The sequence below is a fragment of the Petaurus breviceps genome, unplaced genomic scaffold, assembly GCF_028583685.1.
Source record: "Petaurus breviceps papuanus isolate PSGF00001 unplaced genomic scaffold, PetGlider_PUasm1.0 186, whole genome shotgun sequence".
Classification (NCBI taxonomy): Eukaryota; Metazoa; Chordata; class Mammalia; order Diprotodontia; family Petauridae; genus Petaurus; species Petaurus breviceps.
The window spans coordinates 24,577,605-24,603,253 of record NW_027185798.1 but is presented as its reverse complement, the minus strand read 5'-3'; the positions used below and the strand labels follow the sequence as shown (position 1 = coordinate 24,603,253).

The window sequence follows — 25,649 nt, the reverse complement described above, 5'->3', positions numbered from 1 at the left end:
ACACAAGTGTGGATGTAGTCCCCAACAAGTCCCACAAAGTTATGGGCCTAAACCCGCTGAGCCTTATGAAGGCTACTCTAAAGAGACCAATCAGATCCATAACCAATACAGCTAAAGGAACAAAAGTGTCCAGTTAATCTATGGTTAGTCAGATCATGGACAGCATCTTTCATGAACAGACTAGGATATAGGCTATAGTGCTATAGAGGAGTTGAACCAGAGGTGAGAACAGCAGCCAGAACTGCCAGTCTACTTAGAATCAGTGAGCATAAGGGGTGGCTAGGTGGCACAGTGAATAGAGCACCAGCCCTGAAGTCAGGAGGACCTGAGTTCAATTCCGGCCTCAGATACTTATCACAAAAACTAGCCATGTGACCTTGGGCAAGTCACTTAACCCCAATTGCCCTCCAAAAAGCAAAAAAAAAAAAAAGAATTAGTGAGCAATCTGGCCTCAGCCAGGAGTCGGCTCCCAACAGCAAGTTTCATGAGTGATGGAAGACATATGGCAGCTACAGCAAGAGAGTTCCTATGGATAGCAGCCAAGGACCTACAATCTTCCCTGGGCAGAGTAGGCAGAACTAGCATAAGAGCAGCAGCTGCAGTAGTAGCTGTGGTGAGATGGTATAGCCTCAAAGAAATGAACTTAGAGGTCATGGGGACGGCCATGGAAGGAAGGTAGTGAGGGCACATGTGACTGGGGGCTTCATGACATTTAGTGAACCCCAAAACCAAGAATCACACCACTGATCTGAATACCATGTTTGTCCTGGGCCCGGGCCACTGCAGATTACTTGAAGCAAAGTGACCTAAGAAAACAAGGTATCCTAATGATCAACTTGAACAAAGAAAGACAAGCACACAGAAGGTAAAGACTAAAATCTCATTTGATAGCAAAGAATTTTCTGGGAACCCCCAACACCCTGATGCCAAAAGATATGAACTCTGTTTAGAGGAGATGTGGATAACAACACTGTGAGACATCTAAACTTGGTGGACCAGAAAGAGGACTAGAAGGTACATAGGAGATGTAACTGGAAAGAAGTCCTGAAGTGATAATGATTAGAGAGATTAGGGCTGAAGATGGCACTGCTAGGGCTCCTGACAGTAGCTTCTGACCAGGCAAAGCAGACACCAAGGATGAGAAGAGAGACAGGAAAGGTTTATCTGCCTTGCTTGGGTCCTCTGGTTCAGGTTTCTTGCAGATTCAAAGACAAGTCCATTATGTTGTAACCTTCTCTCTCCTTCATCTCCACCTTTGTTTTTGTATCATTGTAACCAAGCTTTCAGCTCTCATTAAATATCACTATACTATGTTGCTTCTCAATTAATATTGTGAATCAGTAAGTCTACACATTTATATCTTGTTTTCACGAAATGTGAAAAACAACTTGAGATGGAAGAAATGAAAATTCAGGAATAAGTGCAGGAGACAAGAATCAAACAGGATTAATGTAATTCCCTCAAAGATCCAAACGGGTTGATTTATACAAGAATCAACTTCATGTAATCGCTTCCAAATTAGTTACACTGGCTTTTAAGGGGCTTTAAATGGCCCCTCCATCCCACCACTGGTACTCATTGTGGTAACCAATAGGCCAGCACTCACCCCCACAGCTGAAGGCAGAAATGTTGCCACCTATCACAAATTCTCTTCTTTCCCAGTACTGAGGTCAAGCGCTTGCCTTTAAGTATCATGGCTCAAGTGCAGCATTTCAGCTAAATTATAGATCACATCCTCTACTTGGGTCTACCCCAATTACGACTACTAGAAAGTGAGTCTTGATTCTCAAGGTTCAAGGTTACAAGAGCAGAATACAAACTTTAATGAGTCTTACCAAGCTAGAAAGACTCAATGATAGCCTATGTATCTAAGGGGACCAATTTTCTTAATTGCAAAGAGGCTTGTGAGCATCAGATGGTAAATTTTTCAGTCAAGGAAAATTTCAGAACAAGGGGGGGATGAGATGTGAGAGGTTGCAATCCACATCAATGAAAGTATCCATACCAGTAAGGGAACAGACCTTATAGCATATAATCTTAAATCTTGTTTCTTAAAGGCTTAATGTTACATGCCCCCTCCTTTATGAAGCCTTTTTCTATTATCAAAGTACAAAAGCATGTCTAGGGCATCTCTTAACTTGTAGCACTGTTTCTAGAATTGTCTTTTACCCTTATGATATTCTACTTCTAGTATAGTTACATTGAGGTCTCGTTGTCTTGGGCACACCTCACCTCCCAAATTAAGTTATAAGAACTTAGAAAGTACAAACTATTGTATGATTCATGCTGGTGGCCTCAGGACTAGCACAGAATGCATTGATTCACAGTAACATTCCACTAAAAATAGCATTAATTTTATACATTACCTTCCGTTTTTTGTGGCAAACTTTCACAAGTAGAACTTCCAGAGTAACTGAATTTTGTTCATTCTCTGAGTTTTGTGACGGCTTATCTAAATGGAAAAATCAACAGTTTAAACTATTTTGAAAACAGTACATTATTTTGCCTATGACTTATCAAAAATCTAAGTTTTTGTCATTCCCAAACCTTCAGAAAAATCTTTGCAAATTAAATCAATTTAAATACTTTTTTTCTCAAGAAGATTAAACTTCCCTACTACAATGACAGACAGCACAGCAGAACCCAGAGCTGCTGCCTCAAGCATCAAAAAGCTCCTCTCTGACACATTGGGGGTATGACTGGGCAAATTACCACCTTTTATGCAATTTTCTTAGACAATAAAGGGTAAGGTGTCAATCTGCAACAGGGGGAGGTCATTTCCTCCCAGGTTCTTTACAACACAAATGAAATCATAGTTCTGGGGTGCCCTGCAAACTACTTATTTTTTTTTAAATAGCTTAACTGTACACAGTGACAGAACATTGTCCAATGACCAACTTTATAGACTTCGCTCTTCTCAGTAATGGAATTATCTAAGACAATTCAAAAAGATTCATGATGGACAATGCTATCCACATCCAATGAAGAAACTATGGACTCGAGTACAGATCAAGGTATACTATTTTTTTGTTTTTTCTTTCTCATGGTTTTTCCTTTTTGTTCTGATTCTTTCTTAACAACATGATTAATGTGGAAATGTCTATGACTGTATGTATATAGCCTATATAATATTGCATGCCATACTGGAGAGGGGAGAGAGGGGAATTTTACTTTATCAAAATATGATAAAGTTGAAAGCTGAAAACTAAAAATAAATTTTAAAGAACTGTTGGATGGCACATCATATTGCTTACACTCTCAATGGTTGTGGGAGGGTAGGAGAGAATTTGAAATCAAAAATTAGCAACCACAAAAAATTTTGGACTTGAAAAAAAGTTGTGTGTGTTTTAATCCAAATAATTATTTATTGTATAGCTCCAAAACAGTTTTAACTTTTATTTAAGTATAGACACAAAGTCAGCATTAAAGGTCATTCCTTAGAAACATGCTTTTAGAATGGGTCTAAAATTTAGATGCACAAGTTAAAAACAGCTCTGAAAGACCAAGTCTTAATCCTGTACTATCTAAGAGACCCTCTTTAAACTTTTTCTCAAATCCAAATTGTATTATTCCCTGTCATATAAGAAGTATGGTTGTACATCAGATGCCTTGACCTCTGCTAGAGATAGACCTGACATGTCATTTTGTTTCAGGGTGAGTTGGTACCTCAGGATTGTTTTTAAATTTCTATTTCACTAATTGTGACTTAGAGCATTTTCTACATGTCTATTGATAATTTTGATTTCTTTTTCTGAAAACTTCCCCTTATTATCAGGTGACAAATGGATCCTATTCTGGAATTACTAAGGCCACTTTCCTTTACATTTTTTATGGTTTGCTTTTTTTTGCCTAGATATGTTTAACTTTTTACTTATCCTGCTGAATTTTGTTATTGCTTTTTTCTGGCTTTACAAAGTAATCCTTTGGTAGATTTATTGGTATGGGGCTAAATAAGGAAATTAATTTAGATGGTAATTACTATTTTTCCAATTATTTATTTGCTTTCATTTGTATGAAATGTTTTATAATTGTATTTATATATTTGCTTGGTCTTAGCAGGTAGATTCCCAAGCATGTTATACTGTCTGTATAGTTATTTTAAATGACATTTCTCTTTCTCTTCCTGAGTTTTGTTGGCAATAGAATGCTGGTGACTGATGTGACTTTATTTTATATCCCACAACGTTGCTAAAACTGTTAATTGTTTTGATTGGTTTGTTTTTTAGTTGCCTGTCTCGCAATTCTCTAGGTAAACTATCCTGTTCATCTGTAAAACGTGAGTTTTGATTCCTCATTGACTATGTTTATTCTTTCAATTACTTTTTCTTGTCTTACTGTTATAGATAGCATGTCTAGAATGATACTGAATAGTAATGGTCCATAACATTCTTGCTTCAGCCCTGATCTTACTAGCAAGGGCTCTAGCTTATCCCCATGACAAATAATGCTTGCTCTTGGTTTTAGATACTAATCATTTTAAGGAAAACTCCACTTCTGTTTGTCTGCTTTTTAGTTATTTAATAGGAATGGGTGTTGTATTGTCCAAAACCTTTCCTGCATCTACTGAAATAATCATTAAATTTTTATTTTTCTTGTTGATTCAGTCAATCATTTCTCCTAATATTGAACTAGCCCTCATTACTGGTATAAATCCAGTCAGGTCATAAGTCTATATTGCTATAATCTCCCTGCTACTACATGAATCAACTGTCTTCTCTTATGCTTTGACTCTTTCTGGTTTAGGTTATCAGGACCATATTTGTTTGATGAAAGGAAATTTGGTAGGATTCCTTTTTTACCAATTTTTCTAAATAGTTTACAAAGTAGATGGCGCAGTGAGTAGAGCACCAGCCCTAGAGTCAGGAGGACCTGAGTTCAAATCCAGCCTCAGACATTTAACACAAAAACTAGCCATGTGACCTTGGGCGAGTCACTGTAACCCCATTGCCCTCCAAAAAGCAAAAAAGAAAAAAAAAGTGGCAAAATTCACCTGTAAATCCATCCAATCCTGGAATTTTTCTCCCTAGGAACCAACAACTTTTAATATGGCTTTTCAATTATACTGAACAAAACTGTCAATAAGAAACCCTTTGTAAACTGAAAGGCACTATTAAATGGGAGATTTTAAAATATCTTCAGGACAATATAAAATGAAATGTTATAAACATTCAACTTAGGGAAATTTAACCAGATAAAACTTCTTCAAGAGGTTTTTAATTTGGAGAGGCTGTAAAAAACGCTGAGTCCTTCAGAAAAAAACAAGTCAAATGACCTTCAAAAACTAAACTATTTTAAATAACTGGGGGGGAAGGGGTAACGTGTCAGCAACACTGAGGACATCAGACCTGTGATTTCATCGGTATAGGGAGTTCCTGTTAAGGAAGTCTACCAATGAAAATCATCTACTTTCTCTGCCATCTATAGTATTAGGCAAGTTGCTTGGGGAACTGAGAAGTTAAATGACTTGTCAAATGACATGCCACCAGAATGCAGCCATATTTGAAACACACTTTCTAAACTCTAACATCAGGTTTCCCTTTCAATATTTAAATAAATGCAAAATTAATAGATTTTAAAAGAAATGTATTACATAATATATTACAAAAGGCTTTAAATTGACATGCTATGCCAAATATGGATAATCAAAACAGACACAATAGATCATAATGCTTCAGTGTCCCTGAAGCAATTCAACTAATTAAGTTATTTAATAGCAAGATTAATTCTAACTGCTAAGGACTGGGTTACTCTTAAAAATTTTTTTTAAATGAATCCTCTATTTTGATAGCTGTAACCCTAGTCAAACTGAGGAAAATAAATATTTTAAAAGAAAGAAAACTCAAGTCTTGGCACTGCTTTGTTTTCAGACCTGAAAGAAATCCTGGGGAACATCAAGACTAAAATAATGTGCTTATTAGGATTCATTGTATTTTTTTGGGAGACAATGTCACTCCCTCCCTCTTCTCTCCTGTTAACAGAGCCTTAAGTTATCACCCCATAGCTGTGAATTGTAATGCCTTTAAGTCTTTCAACTGCTCTAAATTCTTCAGAGGGGATATCAACTCACCATCTTCATTAAATCTCCTTAAAAAGTTACTAAACAGAGGGGGCTAGGTGGTGCAGTAAGTAAAGCACTGGCACAGAGTCAGGAGGACCCAGTTCAGTTCCAGCCTCAGGCACTTAACACCCACACACCAAAAAAAAAAAAAAAAAATGTAACCTTGGGAAATTTTAATAATGGCAAACCCCCCCAAAAAAGGCAAAAAAAAAAAAAAAAAGTTACTAAACAGATGAACATGAATAGTCTGAAAAATATAGTTCCTTATCCTGAAATGGCTTTTGGACCATCATTTTTTCTACTTACTACTAAAAATTTAGTGTCATATATTAAAGAGTCCTATGACTTCAGCAGTTTAAGATTCCAGAATTGATTCTTAATATATCCTTGCTTTTCCTCCCCCATACTTCCTTTCCATTATCATTTCACAGGCAAATCAACAGGCCTAGAATGCATTCTCTCCTTTTACCTCTACTTCTCAGAGACTTGAGTTTCATTCAAAGCTTAGTTCCAGAATCATCTAAGTGAGGCATTTCCTGACCCCTCCTTACCCAAACCCATCATCTCTCACTTTATAGAATGTAAGCTCTTTGGGGGGCCAAGGACCTTTCTTTCTGAGGTCTGTGTCTTTACTTGTACACCAAGAGCCTAGCTCTATATTAGGTGCTGAATAAATGTTTTTAATTGAACATTATATGCATATCACTACTTTGACCTCATTGTAAGAAATTTGTAAAAACTAAGGGAAAGTAAAAATGAATACAATGAATAAAAACTCAAGCTGCTTTAAAATTGCTACTCAAGATAAATATTATAGTAACTAACATCATAGAGTTCTAATTTCAAGAAATACCTGTCAAGCAATGTTCATTAAAAAAGATAGTGAATAAAACCACAAGCAGACAAGGAAAAGTCAGATCTCCCTATAATCTTTGTTTCTAGTGTAAAAAAATTCTACAAAAATACTCTGATAAATTCAGGGGAGAAATATCCAGTTTTCCCCAAACAACACTCATTTTAAAGCTATATACATAAGGAGTTATTTCTTGGGAAAAGAAGCTAACAAATATTTTTTCTTATTTTAAATCTATGCATTTGCTTTACACACTTAGATCAATATCAAAAATTTCAAAGAAAAAAATAACTTTTAAACTATGACTTAGGAAAAATTTTGGATATCCGAAGTAATTTTTTTTTTTTGCTTTTTGGAGGGCAGGGCAATTAGGGTTAAGTGACTTGCCCAAGGTCACACAGCTAGTAAGTGTTACGTGTCTGAGGCTGGATTTGAACTCAGGTCCTCCTGACTCCAGGGCTGGTGCTCTATTCATTGCGACATCTAGCTGCCCCAATCTGGTACAATTTTTAAAGAAATACCGTGTTTCCCCGATAATAAGACACTGGCTTATTATTTTTTGGACAGAAAAACACCAGAGGGCTTATTTTCAGGGGAGGGCTTATTTTAATGAACATTGACAGCAATTTTAATAAACAGGTAAATGTGAACAAAAAAATGTACCTTTATTCAATAAGCAAATCACTGGGGAAGAACAGGATGACGCGCTCACTGCTGCAGCTCGGAGCGCGGCATGCGTTTCACAGGGGAGGGGGGGACGGTGCATACAGAGGGTACCATAATGTAGCGTGTAGCGCAGGGGATCACTTTCACTACAGCAGCAATCTCAATAGGGCTTATTTTCGGGGGAGGGCTTATTTTCTAGGAATCTTACACAGTAAGGGGAGGGCTTATTTTCAGGATAGGTCTTATTATCAGGGAAACATGGTATGAAGAAACTTAACTATTACACTTACTCTTTTCAGCTATATATATATATATATAGCTATATATATATATATAGAGATTATTTGCCTGGGTCCCTGGATATCGTGGCATTAAGTGAACTGATGGGGTCAAGAGATCTTTTTAAGGCACAAAAGCCTCAAATATTCTAAATGTAGCAGAATAACCAACAGAACAAACTGAATTAACAGCACAAATATTTCAGAAGAGGAAGTGCTAAGTGAATAATGGCCATTATTTCTTAAAGCAGTCTAGAGAACAAAAGAGATTTAAAGCAGTAGCTTTTAATTTCTATATGGATAACTGTGTAGCCCAATAAATTTCTTAGCTACAGGTATACTGAAGATAGCTGAAGCAATCACTTATTTATTCCTGAAAAAGGTTTGGACAGGATCATCCACAGTGTTGACCAAGCTGGTAACTAGTAACACTCAACAAATACGAATTTATCAAGTGCCTACTATTTATTGCCTGGTGTACAAATACTTCAGACAATCCCTGAAGTCCTCCAGCTCAAGAAGCTTACATGGGTAAAGTTAAGTAAATATAAACCAAATGCAAAATAAATATATAGTTATCTGGGGAAGGGGCAGGGGGCGCATAATTGTAATTAGAAAGAGCCAAAATGTTTATCTGATAAGAGCTGTCCTTATACACTACCAAGCTTCCAAAATACATGGATATATATATGTTAAGGCCTTTATTCTGTTGGAAGGAACATGGATTTTCTTATATATGCCTGTGGGCTGTAGGACAAAACTACATGATTAAGGTGATTCTATACAATAATCCTCTTTATATAGAGGACAATCAGTCAAGGTAGGATTATGGAATTTTAGGATGAATGATTACCAACTTGAGAATGAATACATGGCATGTTCATGCTCAACAAAGTTCACAGTTCATAAAGACCTCTAGATTTATGTAACACTGAGATATAATCTTTCACATTTCTGCACTACCCAAGATATTTCTTATACTCACTGATAAGTATCAGTACATGATGATACTAAAGTCTGTCCTCACCTCAAGATTCTATAGGCTTGACTGTGCTCTCTCTTGAGATATGATCACCAGAATGATGGTTATGGAGATACAGTTTTATGGTGCATATTTGCAAAGTTTCTCTAATAGTATTAAGGGATACTTGGAACAGCAGAAATGATAATATGGATTAAAGATGAGAGCTAAAATTTGACCAATTCAAAGATAATACAACTAATTTTGAGATGATCATAAGACAGATGAAGCAAATGGATTTAGTATCAAGACAGGACCACATTATCAGAACTTCTGTCTAGCTTTAATGTCAATGCCAAAATATACCTGAAAATTTAAATAGGTAACAAAAAGGCATTTGGAAAGTAATGCTGAAGTCCATAATATTTGAGACTCTCTAGGTTCAGAGATAGGCACTTTAGCCTGAATCTTCCAGAGGATCACATAAAGCAATAACTAAGAACTAACTGGTTAATAAGTTCATCTCTGGAGAAAGCAAAGACTTTTTTCTAAAATAATCACTGAATGATCATCTTAAGTAAAGGAAGGGGCATTTTATACACGTACAAAAAAAGCATTTTCTGTGGGAACGCCAACATTATTAAACTTTTAAAAGGTACATACCATTTTTGTGGAAGAAACCAGTAAATGTAAGCTGTAGATGAGCTGACAAGCTAAACAAAGAAAAGGAAAAATTAGGATGTGTGCTCAAAGTTCATGATGACAAGACTGGTTATTTAAATTCCCTGTAAAGTACTCTTGGAATTCTGACGTGCAAAAATAAAAAATTAAGCTTTTATTGGCCAAAGTACAGTTTCTACCCCCTCATTCCTAATTTCTAAATATTTTTATTTCTGGCTCATATGTCCAAAATCCTACTTTACCTAGTTTTTAAAGAGAAAACCAAGAGGATGAATGTTTTCACATTGATAATAATTGTTCCTCACTACCAAGAAGTTAGAAAGGAAAACAGATGATCCAAGGAGATTATTTTTCCTACCAGTAAAATGCTGATATATGTCTTCAGTTTTCAAAGGGATGTCATTAGAAGACAAGTGAATCTACCCAAGCTATTTCATGCATTCTATGGCTACAGAAATTTAACAAATTTTTGCTAAACATTTAATTATGTTTCTCTTAAGTTATGATTGCCACACACATGTTCAAACACTGCTTCAGATATCAACTTACTGGGAACAACTTTATTTGGTTTCAACGCATACATCGCAATTCTAATTTAAGAAATGAAAAGAGGAAAGCATTTAGATGATTGTTTTAAAGGCATATAAGTGGGGAAGAAAATTACAGAGATGAAACGGATGAGAAAATGAAAAACTGGGCAAAATTTTCAACCACATAAGATATTCCCTGTAACCTCACAATTTACTCTTGGAGAACTAAGAATAAGACCACAGAATTGGCTGATTAGGTGGTCACACTAAGCATTTCGTTTCAGGAGCCATGTTGCAAGTGATTAAGTATAGGGGTGGATGTTGAGAAAATGGAGGTAAAAGGCTATTTGTTCAAGAAGTTGTTCATGAAAGAAAGGAGAGATAAAGTTTCAAATGAAGTTTTGCAGGAGTGTTCAGCTATTTGTTTTTTTTTTACAGAAAGGGGAGGCATCAGCAGAAAAGGGAATGATGATACTAGAGATTAAAGATGTAAGGCCCTCGAGGGCGTGGAACATAAGTGGAAGGTTGTCTTACAGAAACCCACTTTCCTCTGAGATGAGGGAAGGACTGAGAAGTTGGGTGTAGAACACAGGTCTTCCAAGGTAAAGTAGGAGAGAGGGTGAGTTCACCCTAGAAGACTTCTATCTCCTTGGCAGTGAAGTAGGTGGGGTTATTTGTCCAGAACTGAGTGGGGAAGGAGTCTTAAAGAGAGCAAAGTTTCGAAATACTTGCTTTTGGAAGTTCAACAATGACTGCAATGGTAATAGATAAAAGGGTTGCTGAGCAACAAATGAGATGCTAACTAATGTTTTATAACAAGTTTTAAGTAAACCATAACATAGGCATAGAGTCATTAAACTTTAAATTGCCAACAGAAACATAAGATTACACATTTTTAAGTTTTAAGGGACCATATCAGTCATCTACTCCAACCCTGTCATTTGGCAGATGAAGAAACTGAAGCTCAGAAATTATATAAGCTATCATTCCATTCCCTCTTGAAAATAGGGCAATTTTATATAAATGTGAAAATGTCTCATTTCATACTGCTAATCTAAATTGTTATCTAATTATGGTAAAGTGAGCCGGGGCCAGTATTCTTGCATAATCCAGGCCTAAACCAGGCCTCAGTATCTTAACCTTAAATATACTAAAGTTCAGAAGCTCCCTTTTTCTAATTAGGAAAGCATTAGATCATTGTCAAATTCACTATCACAAGTGTTTAACATAAGTCATCTGACCTATTAGTGGCAGGCATAAACATAGGTGTTATTGAAGGTCTCTGGTTTTTAGTCAACATTAAAGCCCTCTAACTTACCTAAATATAATTACCAGCTTGAGGGACCAAACATTTTACCTGATCACGAATCAGATACATTGAAAACCCCAATCCATTACATAATGCAAGCCATCTGGCAAATGAATTCTGTGGTTCAGCTCACCTCAACAATGCTAGAAAACTCAAAGCCTATCTTATAAACATTGGTCAGTTGTTTGATCTTTAAAGAACAATTCATTCAATAAACGTTATTATATGCCTAGCCTATCAATGTGAAAGGCACTAGAGGGATAGAAGTGAAAGAGGACAGGCTATTAAAAAAAGAGCCAGGGGACAGCTAGGTGGCGCAGTGAATAGATAAGTCAGGAGGACCAGAGTTCAAATTCGGCTTCAGACACTTGACATGTATGACCTTGGGCATGTCACTTAACCCCAATTGCCTTGCCTTCCTCCTTCAAAAAAAAAAATACTAAACTGAAAATCTTCTTGGTTTTTACAAACAAAATAAATGCCAACATAAAGATGAAAGGCAAGAGAAGCTTCCAGTGAATTCTATATGATCTAGAATCACTTAAATGTTCACCAAGACAGGTATGTAATTTAGTTTACCGTTTAATGTCTAGAAAGCCAAAGAAAAAAATATCATGGTTTTCTGCAACTCAACAGTGGAAGGGAAAAGAGCCTGTCACCATTAAATTTATCCTACCAACACCAGTAATAACAGACTTATCTTCCTAAACGACAAAATGGTCCCAGTGGCTCCCGTTCCAGATCTCTGAAACAGGACCTACCAACACATCCCATCTGTGCCCCAGAGTCCCTTCACATGTTTGCTCACAGGACCTCCCAGAGAATGCTTTCCCTTCCCCTGAGACTTCTCTATACATGGTGATCCTACACTTGGTTCCAATCCTGGCTATTCCACCATCCCAACCCTGGGTCACTCTTTTCATTGCACTTACTGGCACCAATCCATTACATGCCACTAACTTTAGCAGTGAGCAGTGAGTCAACAGGCTTTTAGTAAGCACTTAACTATACTTACTAAATACAGCCAGGCATTGTGCTGCTAATGCTAGAAGTATAAGGACAGGTGAAAACACAGTATCTGCTCTCAAGGATACAATCTAATGGGGAAAAGGACATGCAAACAATTCCACACACAAGTTCTATGCAGTGTAAATGGAAAGCAATCTTAGAGGGAAGGTGCTAGGAAAACACCATGGGGGAGACACACTCTTTGGGGGGGCTGGAAATACCAACTGGAAAAAGCCTCCTGTAGATGGTGGAATTTGTAGAGTCTTAAAGGAAGTTAAGAAGCAGACCATTCTGGGCAAAGGAGGACAGTCAGTATAAAAGGCATGAAGTCAGGGAGGGTAATGTGACTGGACATCAGAGTATACAATTAAAGTGAAAGAATACTGGAAAGGCAGGTAAGGACCAGGGTTTGAAAGGTTTTTTTTTAATAATCTACTTTTTTACATATAAATAACTTCTCTTCAGCTAGATTGTTGGCCTAGACCACACCTCTCAGAACATCTAAGTGTAAAGCCTAATGTCAATCAAATATTTATTCATGACTGGTTAACCTAGCTAATGTGGAAATTCTTCACAGGCAGAAGCTGCAGTACGGTTTTCTACACTGTTAGTTTTTACATGATGCAGTACTTACTCAGCATGAAGCTGGCACTTCCTAAATATGTGCTGAAAGACCAACTCCAATTTCAGAGGGCTGATGATGCAAACTACCCACCTCCTGCCGAGATGACAGCAACTCAGGGGAGTGAGAAGTACTTATCTTTAGAACACGTTCAATGTAGAAATTTGTTTTGATTATGAATATTTGTTATAAGAGTTTTATTTTTCTTTTCCAATGGAGAGAAGAGGTGGGGAAAGAAAAGAGATTTTTGTTAACTGAAAAAAATGTAGACACTTGCCAAGGGAACAAACTGAATGAATATACATAATGTGCTCAAGTATTTTTTTTTAAACTGCAGTGATTTGTGAGAAATAGCAGGGAGTAGAGAGAGAATGGTCTAAGTTAGCAAGACCTGTATTCAAGTCCTATAATGGAAACATAGCAGCTGTGTCCTTGGGGGTGAAGTTACAACCTCTCAGTAGCACCAAATGCTGACCTTTATTAAAGGAAGTTTCTTAACTGGGAACTCTATATAATAAGGAAATCAGAGGCTAGTCAAGAAAAAAGTCATTGATAGGTATGCCCCAGTCCTCTGCTAGATTGCAACTTCTAGGAAGAGAAAAGCCTTCACTTTACAATTCATTTAAGGGTTTTGGATTTAAACTGTTGAATGAGATGTCAGTTCCTAACTTTTTCTTTTCTCCTTTTCTTGTGTGAAGTTTATGCTTTGAACTTGCAATTTTAACTACAGTGAGGAAATGCAGCATAGTAGAGGAAGCGCTGGCCTTGTGAGTGAGCAAACACTGGGGTTCAGACCCGCCTCTGATCATCCTGAGACTGACTGTGTGACCCTCACAAGTCACTTCTCTCAGTGCTCAAGGCCCTTTTAAACTCCTACACTTGAGGGGGGAAAGGGCTGACCTACACTGGTAAACTGAGTTTCCTCATCTCGGAATTCCCTCTATCAATCCAATGTAACCCACAAGGCCAATGCCTCTCCTTATTCTACAAATTATAGTTTTAAAAAAAATCATTTTTCAATAGAAAATGGGACCTTAAGTTTAAAGCCTCTCAAGTCATTCTGCTTACCAAACCAATTATCACTACTTCAAATATTAGAGATCAAGTTTCTTGATATAAACACACTACATTAGGCTAATAAGTGTCCCACTGTAGCGTTTCAAAGAATACCTCACGTAATCAATTACTTAGTAAATTCTTTTAGATTAGGTACATTTAGGTATCCACATATGCAGAGTGATGTAACTGTGAAAAGGTATTATATTTGATGCACTGAAGTTCATTACAAAATTCTAATTAGTGGGTATATTTAAGATTTTAAGAACCTGAAAACTGACTTGATGGAATTGATTATTAATAACAACAGTTTTTAAAAATTTAAATATATACCATCTAAAAACAAGCCATAGTTTAAATCACATACAACTCTGTTATAAATAAATCAATTTAAGAATAGCTAACATAAACTGCTCTTACATATAAATGACAATCTCTGCTGAGGATCCACTCCCACTGCCTGAACAGTTATCAAGAAATATCATCCTGTCATCCAGTGCTGAAACTCCAAATAAGCTTTCAAACAGAAACAATGTTATCAATGGTTGGTAGTTTCCTAGGGTAACCCACAAACACTAATCCAACTCTTGTAACTGAATTGTAATATTAGTAGTAATAAAGACGTCAACTGCCATTAATAACATTGTTTCTACAGGAAAATGGTTTCCAAATTCCAAACTTAGAAAAAACTTCTGAAACAGAACCTATTCATAATCAGTGATGGGCTCTATATGAAAGCATCCCAAGTGTAGCTTTTTTTTTTTGCAAGATCAGACTAAGAATCAGTTTTTACTTGAAAAATATGCAATAGCAATAAAACTATTTCATTCCAAAGATAAATTTTGAAGCAGTTTGAATAAACTGTTCCCACTGCAAATTACTGAAAAATGTTAACTTGTACTTAGAGTAATTTTTAAAAATGTAAAAATTGGTTATATATTCTCATTTACTCTTTGCTCATATGACAAAAACTCCAAAAGAGAAATGTACAGCTTAGTACATAATCTATTCAAGGCCCTTCATTAAGCAACATGAAAAAAAAAAAAAGAATGCTGGCTTTAGCAATGCTTAGGATCAATCACTGGTTCTGCCTCTTATTATTACTGGCTTGACCCTGGGCAAGCCCTTCAACTTTTGTGGATTTCAGTTTCTTTATCAGTAAAATAAGGAATCTGGACTAGATTTTTAGGGTGCCTTTTCCAACTGTAATTGCATGACCAATTACTTGCTTCAAAATTCACATCCCTTTTACCCTACTTTTATTGTTTTACCCTACTACTTGGTATTCAAGTAATCAATAAGGAACTATAATCCAAATTCCTGGTTTTTTCCTAAGTACTCTATTTGTAAAATGTTTTCTTGATATCTTTTTTTAATGTGCCCCTGTGTTTTCTCACAGGCAATCTACCCATTCAGTTCTGAACATTACGTTTCAGATGGACAAAGACAAAATTATGAACAATCAATCAGCAAGCATTCATTAGGCACACCTATGTGCCAGACACTGTACCAAGTGCTGGGGATAAAAACATAAAGAATGAAACCTCCTCCCCTCACAAGGAGTTTGTGCTGTCAGTAATGATGGAGCTAAGTAATGTTAGGCCTAAAAAATGAATTTGGGGGACACCCTAGACAATAACCATATTCACATGCTTTAAGGACTGTCCTGTGGAAGAAGGCCTATCTCTAGCTTCTCTTCCTCTACAAGGCCTGGGATCAAATATGAAAAAAAGTCCAAGGGAAGAGTTCAACACAGAGTTGCCCAACAGCAATGGAATGGGCACCTCCAGAAGCAACGAACTCTGGATCCCTGCACAGAGCAACATGGTTCAAATGGGGCTGGATATTCACTGGTCAGGGAGGTTATAAAAGGGATCCCTGTATTAGGCTAAGGTCTTTTATGGGATCTCATCACTATAATCACCTTTTCCCGTATTTGTATCACTCATACATGCTCATAATTTACCTTACCTATGAGATTCTTGATCTCCTTTCATTTTTTCTACTTTTGATAGCATGTCATCAACTTTAAACGTTTTCCTGAAAGAAAAAGAGAAGTTAACTGCTTCTCAATTGAGAAAAACAAGAACTAAATATATTTTAATGGCACTACAATAAGACAAGATGGAAATGTTGGTTTTGACTTTCTATTGCTTTTGACTAGGTTAATTAGATGGGGTTGGTCAAGCATAACAACTGGTATTCCTTTTCAAAGAAATTCATATGATAGTAAAACAAGCATAGGAAGATAGTCACTAATACTTGGTGACTATCTGAAGCCTTTTTATGTAGATTTTGAAAAAAGCAAACAAAACATCTATTCCACATATTACACCAAAGTATTTTAAATCAGATTAAAAGCTGGTCAACAGTCATAAAACTGTTTTGAAGTCCATTTGGGGTGCACACCAAATGATATTTTAGCAATTTAAAACGGACTAGTAAATCAGCTTCAAAGCAGAGAAAAAAAATCTAACAAAAGTACAAAAGGGAAACACTCTCTTACTTAAGTATAAAATCTCAAAGCAACTAATAGAATTAACAGATTCTAAAGAAAATCTCAAATTCTTGTGGTGATACCAAATATAATGACTCCAAAAAGTAAAATAAAAATCTAAAACCACATGTAATTTCATTTATTTTCATTATTATAAATAATCTTTCTTTTGTTAGTAACTATTAGTCACTAATAACTGATTCCTGACATTTAAGGGATTACTAATCTTTTCATAAATCCTCTACCTGATAATAGCATCATCATGCTCACTGTTTCAAAAACATCAAGAGAAATTTTAGTGTTACAGTCCTTGTAGGGTCTTGGAAATGAAGTCAGCAAGAACTAAAAGACTGAGGACTAATTTTACTTGAAGAGGCATAAAACTATAATGTGCCATTAGTAACCTACAGTAAACTTACTACCTTTAGCAGTAATCTAATTTTAATACAAATGCACTGTCAAATATAGCATGCTATATATAATGGTGAGCAACCACCAGTCCCACAAAAAGGAAGAAGGAAATAAAGCAAAAATACTTCAGTTTGCTGATTAGAAACCTTCCTACTGAAATATTTATATACAAATCAAAATACTACATCCTGCTGACAGTCATCATATTCAAGTGGAGCTAGGGTAGCCTGAACCAGACGTTGCCTTTTAAACTGTTAATCTGGTCATTTGTATACTGTGATATAAAACTGGAAGATTTTTATGATACATGTGAAGACAGGCTCATGGTAGGAATAAAAGATTTCTGATTTTTACAGCCTTTTTTCATTTTTATTTTTAACCATCACACTGGCTACATAAAATCCAGCAAAATTGCTCCAATATTTAAAGAGGGTTCTATGCAACCTAATTGATCTGTTATGAATCTTATTTTTTCACATGATTTGAATAAAAACAGGCTTTCAATCAGATACCAGTGCTTAATCCCTTGAAATACCAATTAAAGATTTGAACAACAGTAGTGGCACCAAACCCTAAGGTCCTCCTGTGCCCAAGCAGTCTCAGGACGTGGTCACTTCCCAGTTTAAGTATGAAGAGGACCATTTCTTTTGATTACTTCCCTCTGTACATGTGTTTTGTGGAGAAAAAGCAGTCATGTTTAATATATTGGCACTTACGGGGTGGCCAGGTAGCACAGTGAGTAAGAGCACCGACTCCAGTGTCAAGATGACCCGGGGATCAAATCCGGGCTCAGACACTTAGCACCCACCCAGCAACACCTGGTCGTGTAACCTTGAGCAAGTTACTTAACCCCAATTGCTTAGGGGCAGCCAGGTGGCTCAGCAAGTAAGAGCACTGGCCCCAGTGTCGAGATGACCTGGGGACCAAATCCGGGCTCAGATACTTAGCACCACACCCAGAAATAACTGGCCATGTAACCTTGAGCAAGTTACTTAACTCCAATTGAATATATATATATTGGCACTTAATACATAGTCACTGTTTATGTGATTACTTGCCTTACAACACTACAATCTCCGTGATTGCAAGACTGTTGTCTTTTCTTCTGATTATATCTACAGTGTCTTGAACAGCATAGTAAGGACCTATTAAATATTTGCTAAAATTAATAATTATTTCCAAATGGGTTTTAAAGTTTCTGTGGAAACTCTTAAGACAAGGGTGGATACCACCTTTCCCAAATGGTTAATATGAAATCCTATCTGGTAGCAAAGGGATAAATTAGGAAATCTAAGGTCTATCCCCCTCCTTTCAATGCCATGGACCACCAACAGAAGTAGCATGGGAGAAAACTTATAACTTCAATAGTCATGTGAAAACAGAACTAGTATAAAGAACCCCTAAGAAAAAGCAAATATCCCTCCTATCCCTATACTACAAATGTGTTTCTGATCATTTAAAGGTCTTCAAAAAGTAGGAATTAAGTGATTTTTAAAAAAACCTAACTTTCTGGAACTTCTTAGAGAATTCATAAGCAATTCAGAGTAAACCTGGGGAAAAGAATGGTTGTCTGACAGTCTGTTATGAACTACTGTAATTCTATTTGGAAAAAAAAACTTTTAGAAGTCAAGCAAAGCAAACGTCAGAACCACAACAGCTATTTAAAAAGGAGGGAGGAGGAGCAAAGTTGGCAGAATTTCAGATGAAATTCTGAAAAGGACAAAGAAAATACTCACTTTGGTATTTTGCAGATTCACTTTTAGTATCTTATAGTTTGTTAATGTTAAATTTTATCAATCTAGGAAAAAATACTGCCTAACAAAGTATTCTTTATTAAAAAAACCCAGTTTTTATGATTTTATTGCAAACATACAGAGATAGGGAATGAACCTGTGATTTCATTAATATAGAGAACTCCAGGATGAGGAAATTTTCTCTATCAATGCAGGTAGGCACAATCTCTACAACTAACATTCCTGACTAAAAGAGGCCTATAAATGTGTAAATGAAAAATGTTTAACAAATAAAAATACAAAACAATATAATGTTAATTTGTGGTTTAAGAAGTCAATATGCAGTCATTTCTATTGGAGTTTAATAGAAGTAGTCTAGAGCCCTTGCCCATGGTTACAGTTTATTATATTATGTCTGAAGTGGTACTTCAACCAGGTCTTCCCAGCTCCAAGGCCAACTCTCTACCCCATGACTGTCTCAGACATATCAGTTAGTATTCATACAATCAAATAATAAAATGCTTGTTGAATGAAAGAAAGCTATTCTTCAATCATCTTAGAAACTACACTTATTTCAATAATTCTATCACCCTTGGCTCAAAAAGGAGTTACAAAAATGGTACTTTTGAGCAACAGCAGTGGTTTATGCTCAAAAAAAATACCTAGTAAAGAGGACAACTTTCACTGCGATCTATAAATCAGGATATGTTATATAGAAAAATTTGTCTCATTGCCTTAAAAGTTATAACTCATATATGTGATAACATCCCTAGTTATTATTTCTTTTTGGAGGCAATAGGGGTTAAATGACTTGCCCAGGGTCACATAGCTAGTAAGGGGGCTGAGGCTGGATTTGAACTCAGGTCCTCCTGACTCCAGAGCTGGTGTGCTATCCACTGCACCAATCCTTAGCAATTCACATTCATTTTTGTGAGAAAATGAATTGTGATTTATCCTTCTCAGTTAATAAAAGGCAAAATGCTTCCAAATTTCTAAAAAGCCAATTCTTCAATTTAAGAGCAAGTGAAAGGGAAAGAATATTAAAAAGTTTATTAAAAACAAAACCAAAAACTCAATACCATGGTACCAAAGATTTTAAACTATTTTCATATACTGATAAAACAAATTAATCATACTCTGAGTTAAGTAGCACAATAAAAATGATGGAAAAAGAAAAATCAATTGAATTAGGAATAAATTCAGATTTTTTTTGTGGATCAATTCTTAAAGTACATGAATCTTCTTCTTTTTTTTTTTTTTTTAAAGCAATCGGGGTTAAGTAACTTGCTCAAGGTTACATGGCCAGTTATTTCTGGGTGTGGTGCTGAATATCTGAGCCCAGGATTCGATCCCCAAGTCATCCCGACACTGGAGCCGGTGCTCTTACTCGCTGTGCTACCTGGCTGCCCCAATGAATCTTATTCTTTATTGGTTTTGTACTGAATATTTTAGATACCCTGTTTGTCTTCAATAATGAAAATAGGTAACAAGCTAATGAAAGCAAAATAGTTAGGCCTTAATAATGAGTTAAGTTATGGCAGACCAAATTGGGTAGGAGTTAAGTTACTCTGGCACCTAGAATGATCTTTCATTACCACTCAACTCAAAAACCTTAGGGCAGATGCAAAATTCATATGAAATATGGTTCCTGGCATCATGGAGCTTATAGATAATACAAAAGTAGTCAATATAAAAGTAATGAGAAAACTGAATGCTAAGTATAGAACCCCTCTGGGTCTCAATTTTCTCAAATATAAAAGGTGAGAGGGGGTTCTATGCACTAGATGGCCTGAGGTCATTTTTATAGTTAGAGTCTTATTACTTCAGTGTAAGGTCCAACCATAAAGAATTTATTGTCTAGGGATACCAAAACCTTCCAAGGGGAGATGCCATCTCTGTGAGACTTTAAAAGACAGGTTGGAAATCAACCATCAAAGTTAAGAGAGGGTGAGGGCACTGGGAACAGCCAAGGCACAAAGGTAGGACAAGGCAGATCACATACTAGGACTCCAAGTAACTCAGTTTGGCTAAAACACAAAATTTGTGGAAGGAAAGGGTATGAGAATAAGGCTGGAAAGATAAGGTTATGCTATTCTGTCAAGTACTTTTTTTTTGGGGGGGAGGGCAATTGGGGTTAAATGACTTGCCCAAAGTCACATGGCTAGTAAGTGTCTGAGGCCAGATTTGAACTCAGGTCCTCCTGACTCCAGGGCTGGTGCTCTGGTCACTGTGCCACCTAGCTGCCCCTGTCAAGAACTTTCATGCCAAACTGAGGTGTTTGTGTTTTACTTGGCAGGCAGTAATAGTCACTAAATGATTGAGTAGAAAAGAAACAAGAACAGAAACCTATCTGACACAGATTCTCAGGTAGGAACTTGGTAACATTAACTATTAAATGAAGTTCTTGCTCAAGATAGATTGCTAAGTAATATAAAGTACAAAATAAATCTAAGCTCTCAAGGTATATTCTCAAAGCTCAACTAGGTCTTGGAGGGGGGAAAAGAAACCAACTCCCATGGCTGCTGAAAATTCAAAAACACTTTTCAAACCTGAAACATTAAATGATTAAAATTATTTTTTATTTAAAATATTAAAATACTTTTATAAATGGCCCTAGTTCCAAAATTGAATACTTTTAACAATTTTCTAGTTCAAATGCCTTATTTAACCACAACAGGAATCTAACTGTACACCTAGGAAAACTGACTCATTTTATGCTTCTAAGCATTTCTGTTAATGATGAGGAGCACTAAACTTACTTGGCACAAGAGTCAAGAAATGATAGCTGTTCTACCTAGAGGTTCATACTCTAAGAACTGTCTTAAGTCTTCCTCTCATTGTTCAATGGGCCAAGTATTAGAGTAGGCAGTTGATAATTACTTTGTTGTGTTCACATGCCCAAGACCATTCTACTGATTACTGTAAATTCTCAAGTTATAAAGTTTGGAAATAACTACTTGCCCAGGGCAATAATTTGTGCCAGATCAAAATGAAACAAAGCCAATTTTATTCATTTTTCTACAAGAATATTTTTCTGGGGGAAGGTAGATTTGCTACAATACTTTGCAAAAAGAAATGACAGCACTTGAAAATACAGTGTGACTCATTTATCCAGTCAACCCCCTCCCACTTCAGTTTTCACATTTAAATTGTTTTAAGTTTAAACAATGCTTAGCTTAGATTAGTTTTAAGTAAGATTCATAAAAATGTACCTTTTGACGTTTGTTCTGGAGTTTCGGTGAGACATGTAAGTAAGAGTTCTGTGCAAAAATATTGGCTATAAAAAAGTTTGAAAAATTGTTAAAATTAAATATAGATTAAGTACTAAGTAAAGATATCGATCGGTATTGTCAAACACTTACTGCAATGAGATTTCGAGTCCGAAGAAATCTATAGATCTGTGTTGGTTCTGCATGAGAAAAAAAATTCAAATCTTATCAAAAGTTATCATCACAGTTAAAAAAGTTCATTTATCATGAAAATTCTATATAATATACTAAAATCTAAACCATAATTTACATTAACAAAAATTAGATTTGCCTGCAACAATATCTTTACTGTAATTAAAAGCAGTGAAGAAAACAAGTGACTGTCTTTTGTAAAAATAAACACTTGCTGATTCTCAATCTAAGTAAGAGTAGATTTTACTTTTTTAGCACTATGTATACAAAGCCAACATTTACTAAATAAACCTTCAGGTCCTACCTGTCTGCCTTTCACAATACTGTGACAGAAATTACTCATTATTTCAAATACTTATTTTAGGAAACCCCTTATAAAGATCAACTAGAAAAACAGCTCCTCTTCAGTTGATACTAATCTCAACTTTTAGATCTTTACTACTGATATATTGTTCTGCCCAAGTTTTTTATACCAAGCTATAACTCACAAAAATAGATGAGGATTCTTTTTTGACAAATGATTAGAGGTTGGTCAGGGAGGCTAGTTGGAGCAGTGAATAGAGCAGCAGCCCTGGAGTCAGGAGGACCTGAGTTCAAATCCAGCCTCAGACACTTAACACAAAAACTAGCCATGTGACCTTGGGCAAGTCACTTAACCCCAATTGCCCTCCAAAAAAAAAAAAAAAGAAATGTTGTTGGGTGGAGTTCAACTCTTGTTACCTCAGTTGGGTTTTCTTGGCAAAGATACTAGAGTGGTTTGTCATCTCCTTCTCCAACTCGTTTTTATAGATGAGAAAACTGAGGCAAACAGGTTAAGTGACTTGCTTAGGGTCACTTAGCTAGTGTCTGAGGTTGCATTTGAACTTAAGTCTTCCTGACTCCAGGACTGGTGCTCTATCCATTTCACTACTAAGTTGCCCCCACATAGGTTATGTTTAATCAGACTTTCTTGTAGTGATTAACATGGGGTTACCTATCAGAGTCTGATATCTCAGAACTTAACAGTAAATAAGCTCTCTGGGTTTTAGTGGCATCCAATGACAAAAGAAAAATATGAAAATTATTTGAAGTTTTCTTTACAGTAGTATTTCAGATTAAGCTAATGGGTGGAAGAGATAATTTAAAAAGGTAGTTATTTTACTTGTTTTACTACTAGCATGCTTATTATGACTTCGATTTAAGGGAGCTCATTATTTTCAATTACCAAAGCTCACCTGGTTTTGAAAGCAAATTAAAATGTGAAAGATGAGCATTGTTCTTACCAAGGCTTCTCATTTCAATAAAAAACTGGGATTTTTAAAATAAGCCCCAATTCAAATTTCCTGATCACATGAGAAGTAGAGAACCAAACACAAGGCAATTTCTCTTTCCAAGAACAGCTGACACCCTGAACTTTAGATGCTGCATACAACTTAGAAGACATAACTGTAGCAAGGATGCTAACTTCTCCACATAATTCTAAATTACAAAGTCATCTGAACTACAGGATATGCAAAAAAAAAAACAAAACCAAAAACTAGAAGACAGTACAGAACAATTCAGATTATTCAAAGTCTGATGTTAAACCTTACTGGCTTTTTTCCCCCAGAGAAAATAAGTGCCCCTAAAAAAACATTAAAGTTGAAAATGGGCCAAGAAAATAAGAGGTTTTTACATTAGAACAAGGGGAAGAGTTAGATTGCTGAAATCTCTAAATTGTAGGCAATTCACTTTGACACCGCCTTTTAGTGTATCCTTAAAACCAGAAGAGTGTTTTAAAAAGATTTGAAAACTAAGGTGTCAAAATGCCAAGTAATGAGCATCAGCAGCCACCACCCAAGAAGCAAAAATCAACCCAGTTAGTTGGTTGGGTTTTTTCTTTCTTTCAATCTTGAGGATTTAGTCATTTTGCGCTCCGGAACATGCAGCTGAAATTTCTAAGACTGGGAACACGAGTAACTTGGCGGATCTGCTGCCCCTCGAGTCCCCGGGTAACTGGGGGCAGACTCTCCCATCGGGGGAAATCTGCTCCCTCGTGGAGGGGGAGGAACCTGCCCTCGCAGCAGTGCGAGGGGGGGGCGATCCCAGGAGGGGGCACATCCCCTCCCCAGGCTGGCTCCTTACTCTGGGAGGAATGGGGGGGGGGTCCCCTTATCCAAGAAGAAGAGAAAGTCCCTTGTTCTAGGGGGAAGGAGAGATCCCTTAGCATCCGGAGAAGTCACTTGGAGGAAGGAGGGGAGTCCGAATGTGGGGGGAAGGGGAGAACCCGAGTGCCGGGGCACGGGGGGTCCCTTACTTGGTGGAGGGGAGTCCGAATGTGGGGGTTCGGGGGCTCTTACTCAGAGGAGGGGATTCGAGTTTTGGGATGCAGGGATCCCTTACGCGGGAGGGGGTCCCTGAGTGTGAGGGAGAGCGGGCTCTTGCTGGGGAGAGGAGAGTCCTCAGTGTTAGGGTGCAGGGATCCCTTACGCGGGAGGGGGGCTCCCTCACTCGGGGGAGCGGGGTCCCTGAGCGCGAGGGGAGGGTCCCTACTCGGGGTTACGGGGTCCCCGACTTCAGGGCATGGGGGGGGGGGCGGGCCCTTGCTCCGGAGGAAGCGGGTTCCCGGGAGCGGGAGGGAAGGGGTCCCAAGTGCCTCCCCCCCCGGCCCCCGCTCACTCACTCTCGAAGGCCTGGAGGAAAAGCTCGTGGTCAGCCTGGACCTGCTCCATTTTCGGCTTCTTCACGGGCAGCACGGCGGCCCCCGCCGCCGCAGCCACGGCCGCCGAGGAGGCCGCGGAGGCCGAGTAGCCGCCCCCGCAGCTGCCGCCGCCGCCGGCCTTTCCGCCCGAGGCCGTGGCCGCCACGGCCGCCGAAGCCCCGAAGCCGTGGCTGTGGCCCCCGCCGCCGGCGCCGGCCGAGCCCGCGCTGGGCCCCGAGCCGCCCCCTCCCCCACCTCCGCCGCCGCCGTGCTTCTGAGGCGCCATGGCCGAGGAGGCTGCTCCTGCCGCCGCCGCCGCGAGCCCCCCGCCGCCAGCTCCCCGCCGGGAGGGCGGGCCGCGGAGACGGGGACGGGGAAGCGCCGGCCCCAGCGACCGCCCGCCCGCCGCCCGCGCACGGGGGAGAGGAGGGAGAGAGAGGGGAGGAGAGGAAAGGAGAGGAGGAGAGGGGAAGGGAGGGAGGAGAGGAGGAGAGGAAGGAAGGAAGGAAGGAGGGCGGACGGCGGGGGGAGGGAGGGAAGAAAAACCCAAGCGCCCGCTCCGGCGAGCCCCGCTCCGCTCCGGAGGCCCGCGCACCCGAGCCCGAGCCCGGCCTCGCACCGCCCCCCTCCGCCCGCAGCGCCGATTGGCCGCCGGGCGCGCGCGCCGCCCGCCCGCCCGCGCCCGTTGGCCCGCCGCGGCCTCGGCGCCTGTCACGCGGACGCGGGGGCCCTCAGGGGTGGGGGGAGCAGGAGGAGGAGAAGCAGGGGAGGGGTTGGTTGGCCGGTGCGCGCGGCCGCTCGCGGGCCCGACTGCCTCTTTGAACTGAATTCGCGGGAAAATGAGGGGTCAGAGCGGCCTTCCCTCCCGGCCGCGGTGCATTGTGGGAGGGGACCCCGGCGCGAGCCGCGAGTCCCCTCTCTCTTCC

The 25,649-nt window shown here is 38.4% G+C and overlaps 1 protein-coding gene across 1 annotated transcript in view; it reads right to left on the bottom strand.

The window, feature by feature from the left end:
- Nucleotides 1–25,009, bottom strand: part of SUZ12 (SUZ12 polycomb repressive complex 2 subunit) — a 40,223-nt gene extending 15,214 nt beyond the window's left edge. Inside the window, exons 1-6 of the mRNA XM_069089874.1 lie at nt 24,706–25,009; nt 22,026–22,072; nt 21,876–21,940; nt 15,994–16,062; nt 9,480–9,529; nt 2,367–2,452 (exon numbers count right to left, since the gene is read on the bottom strand). Coding sequence (XP_068945975.1) covers nt 2,367–2,452; nt 9,480–9,529; nt 15,994–16,062; nt 21,876–21,940; nt 22,026–22,072; nt 24,706–25,009 — 621 coding nt within the window. The remainder of the gene's footprint in view (nt 1–2,366; nt 2,453–9,479; nt 9,530–15,993; nt 16,063–21,875; nt 21,941–22,025; nt 22,073–24,705) is intronic.
- Nucleotides 25,010–25,649: the final 640 nt, after the last annotated feature.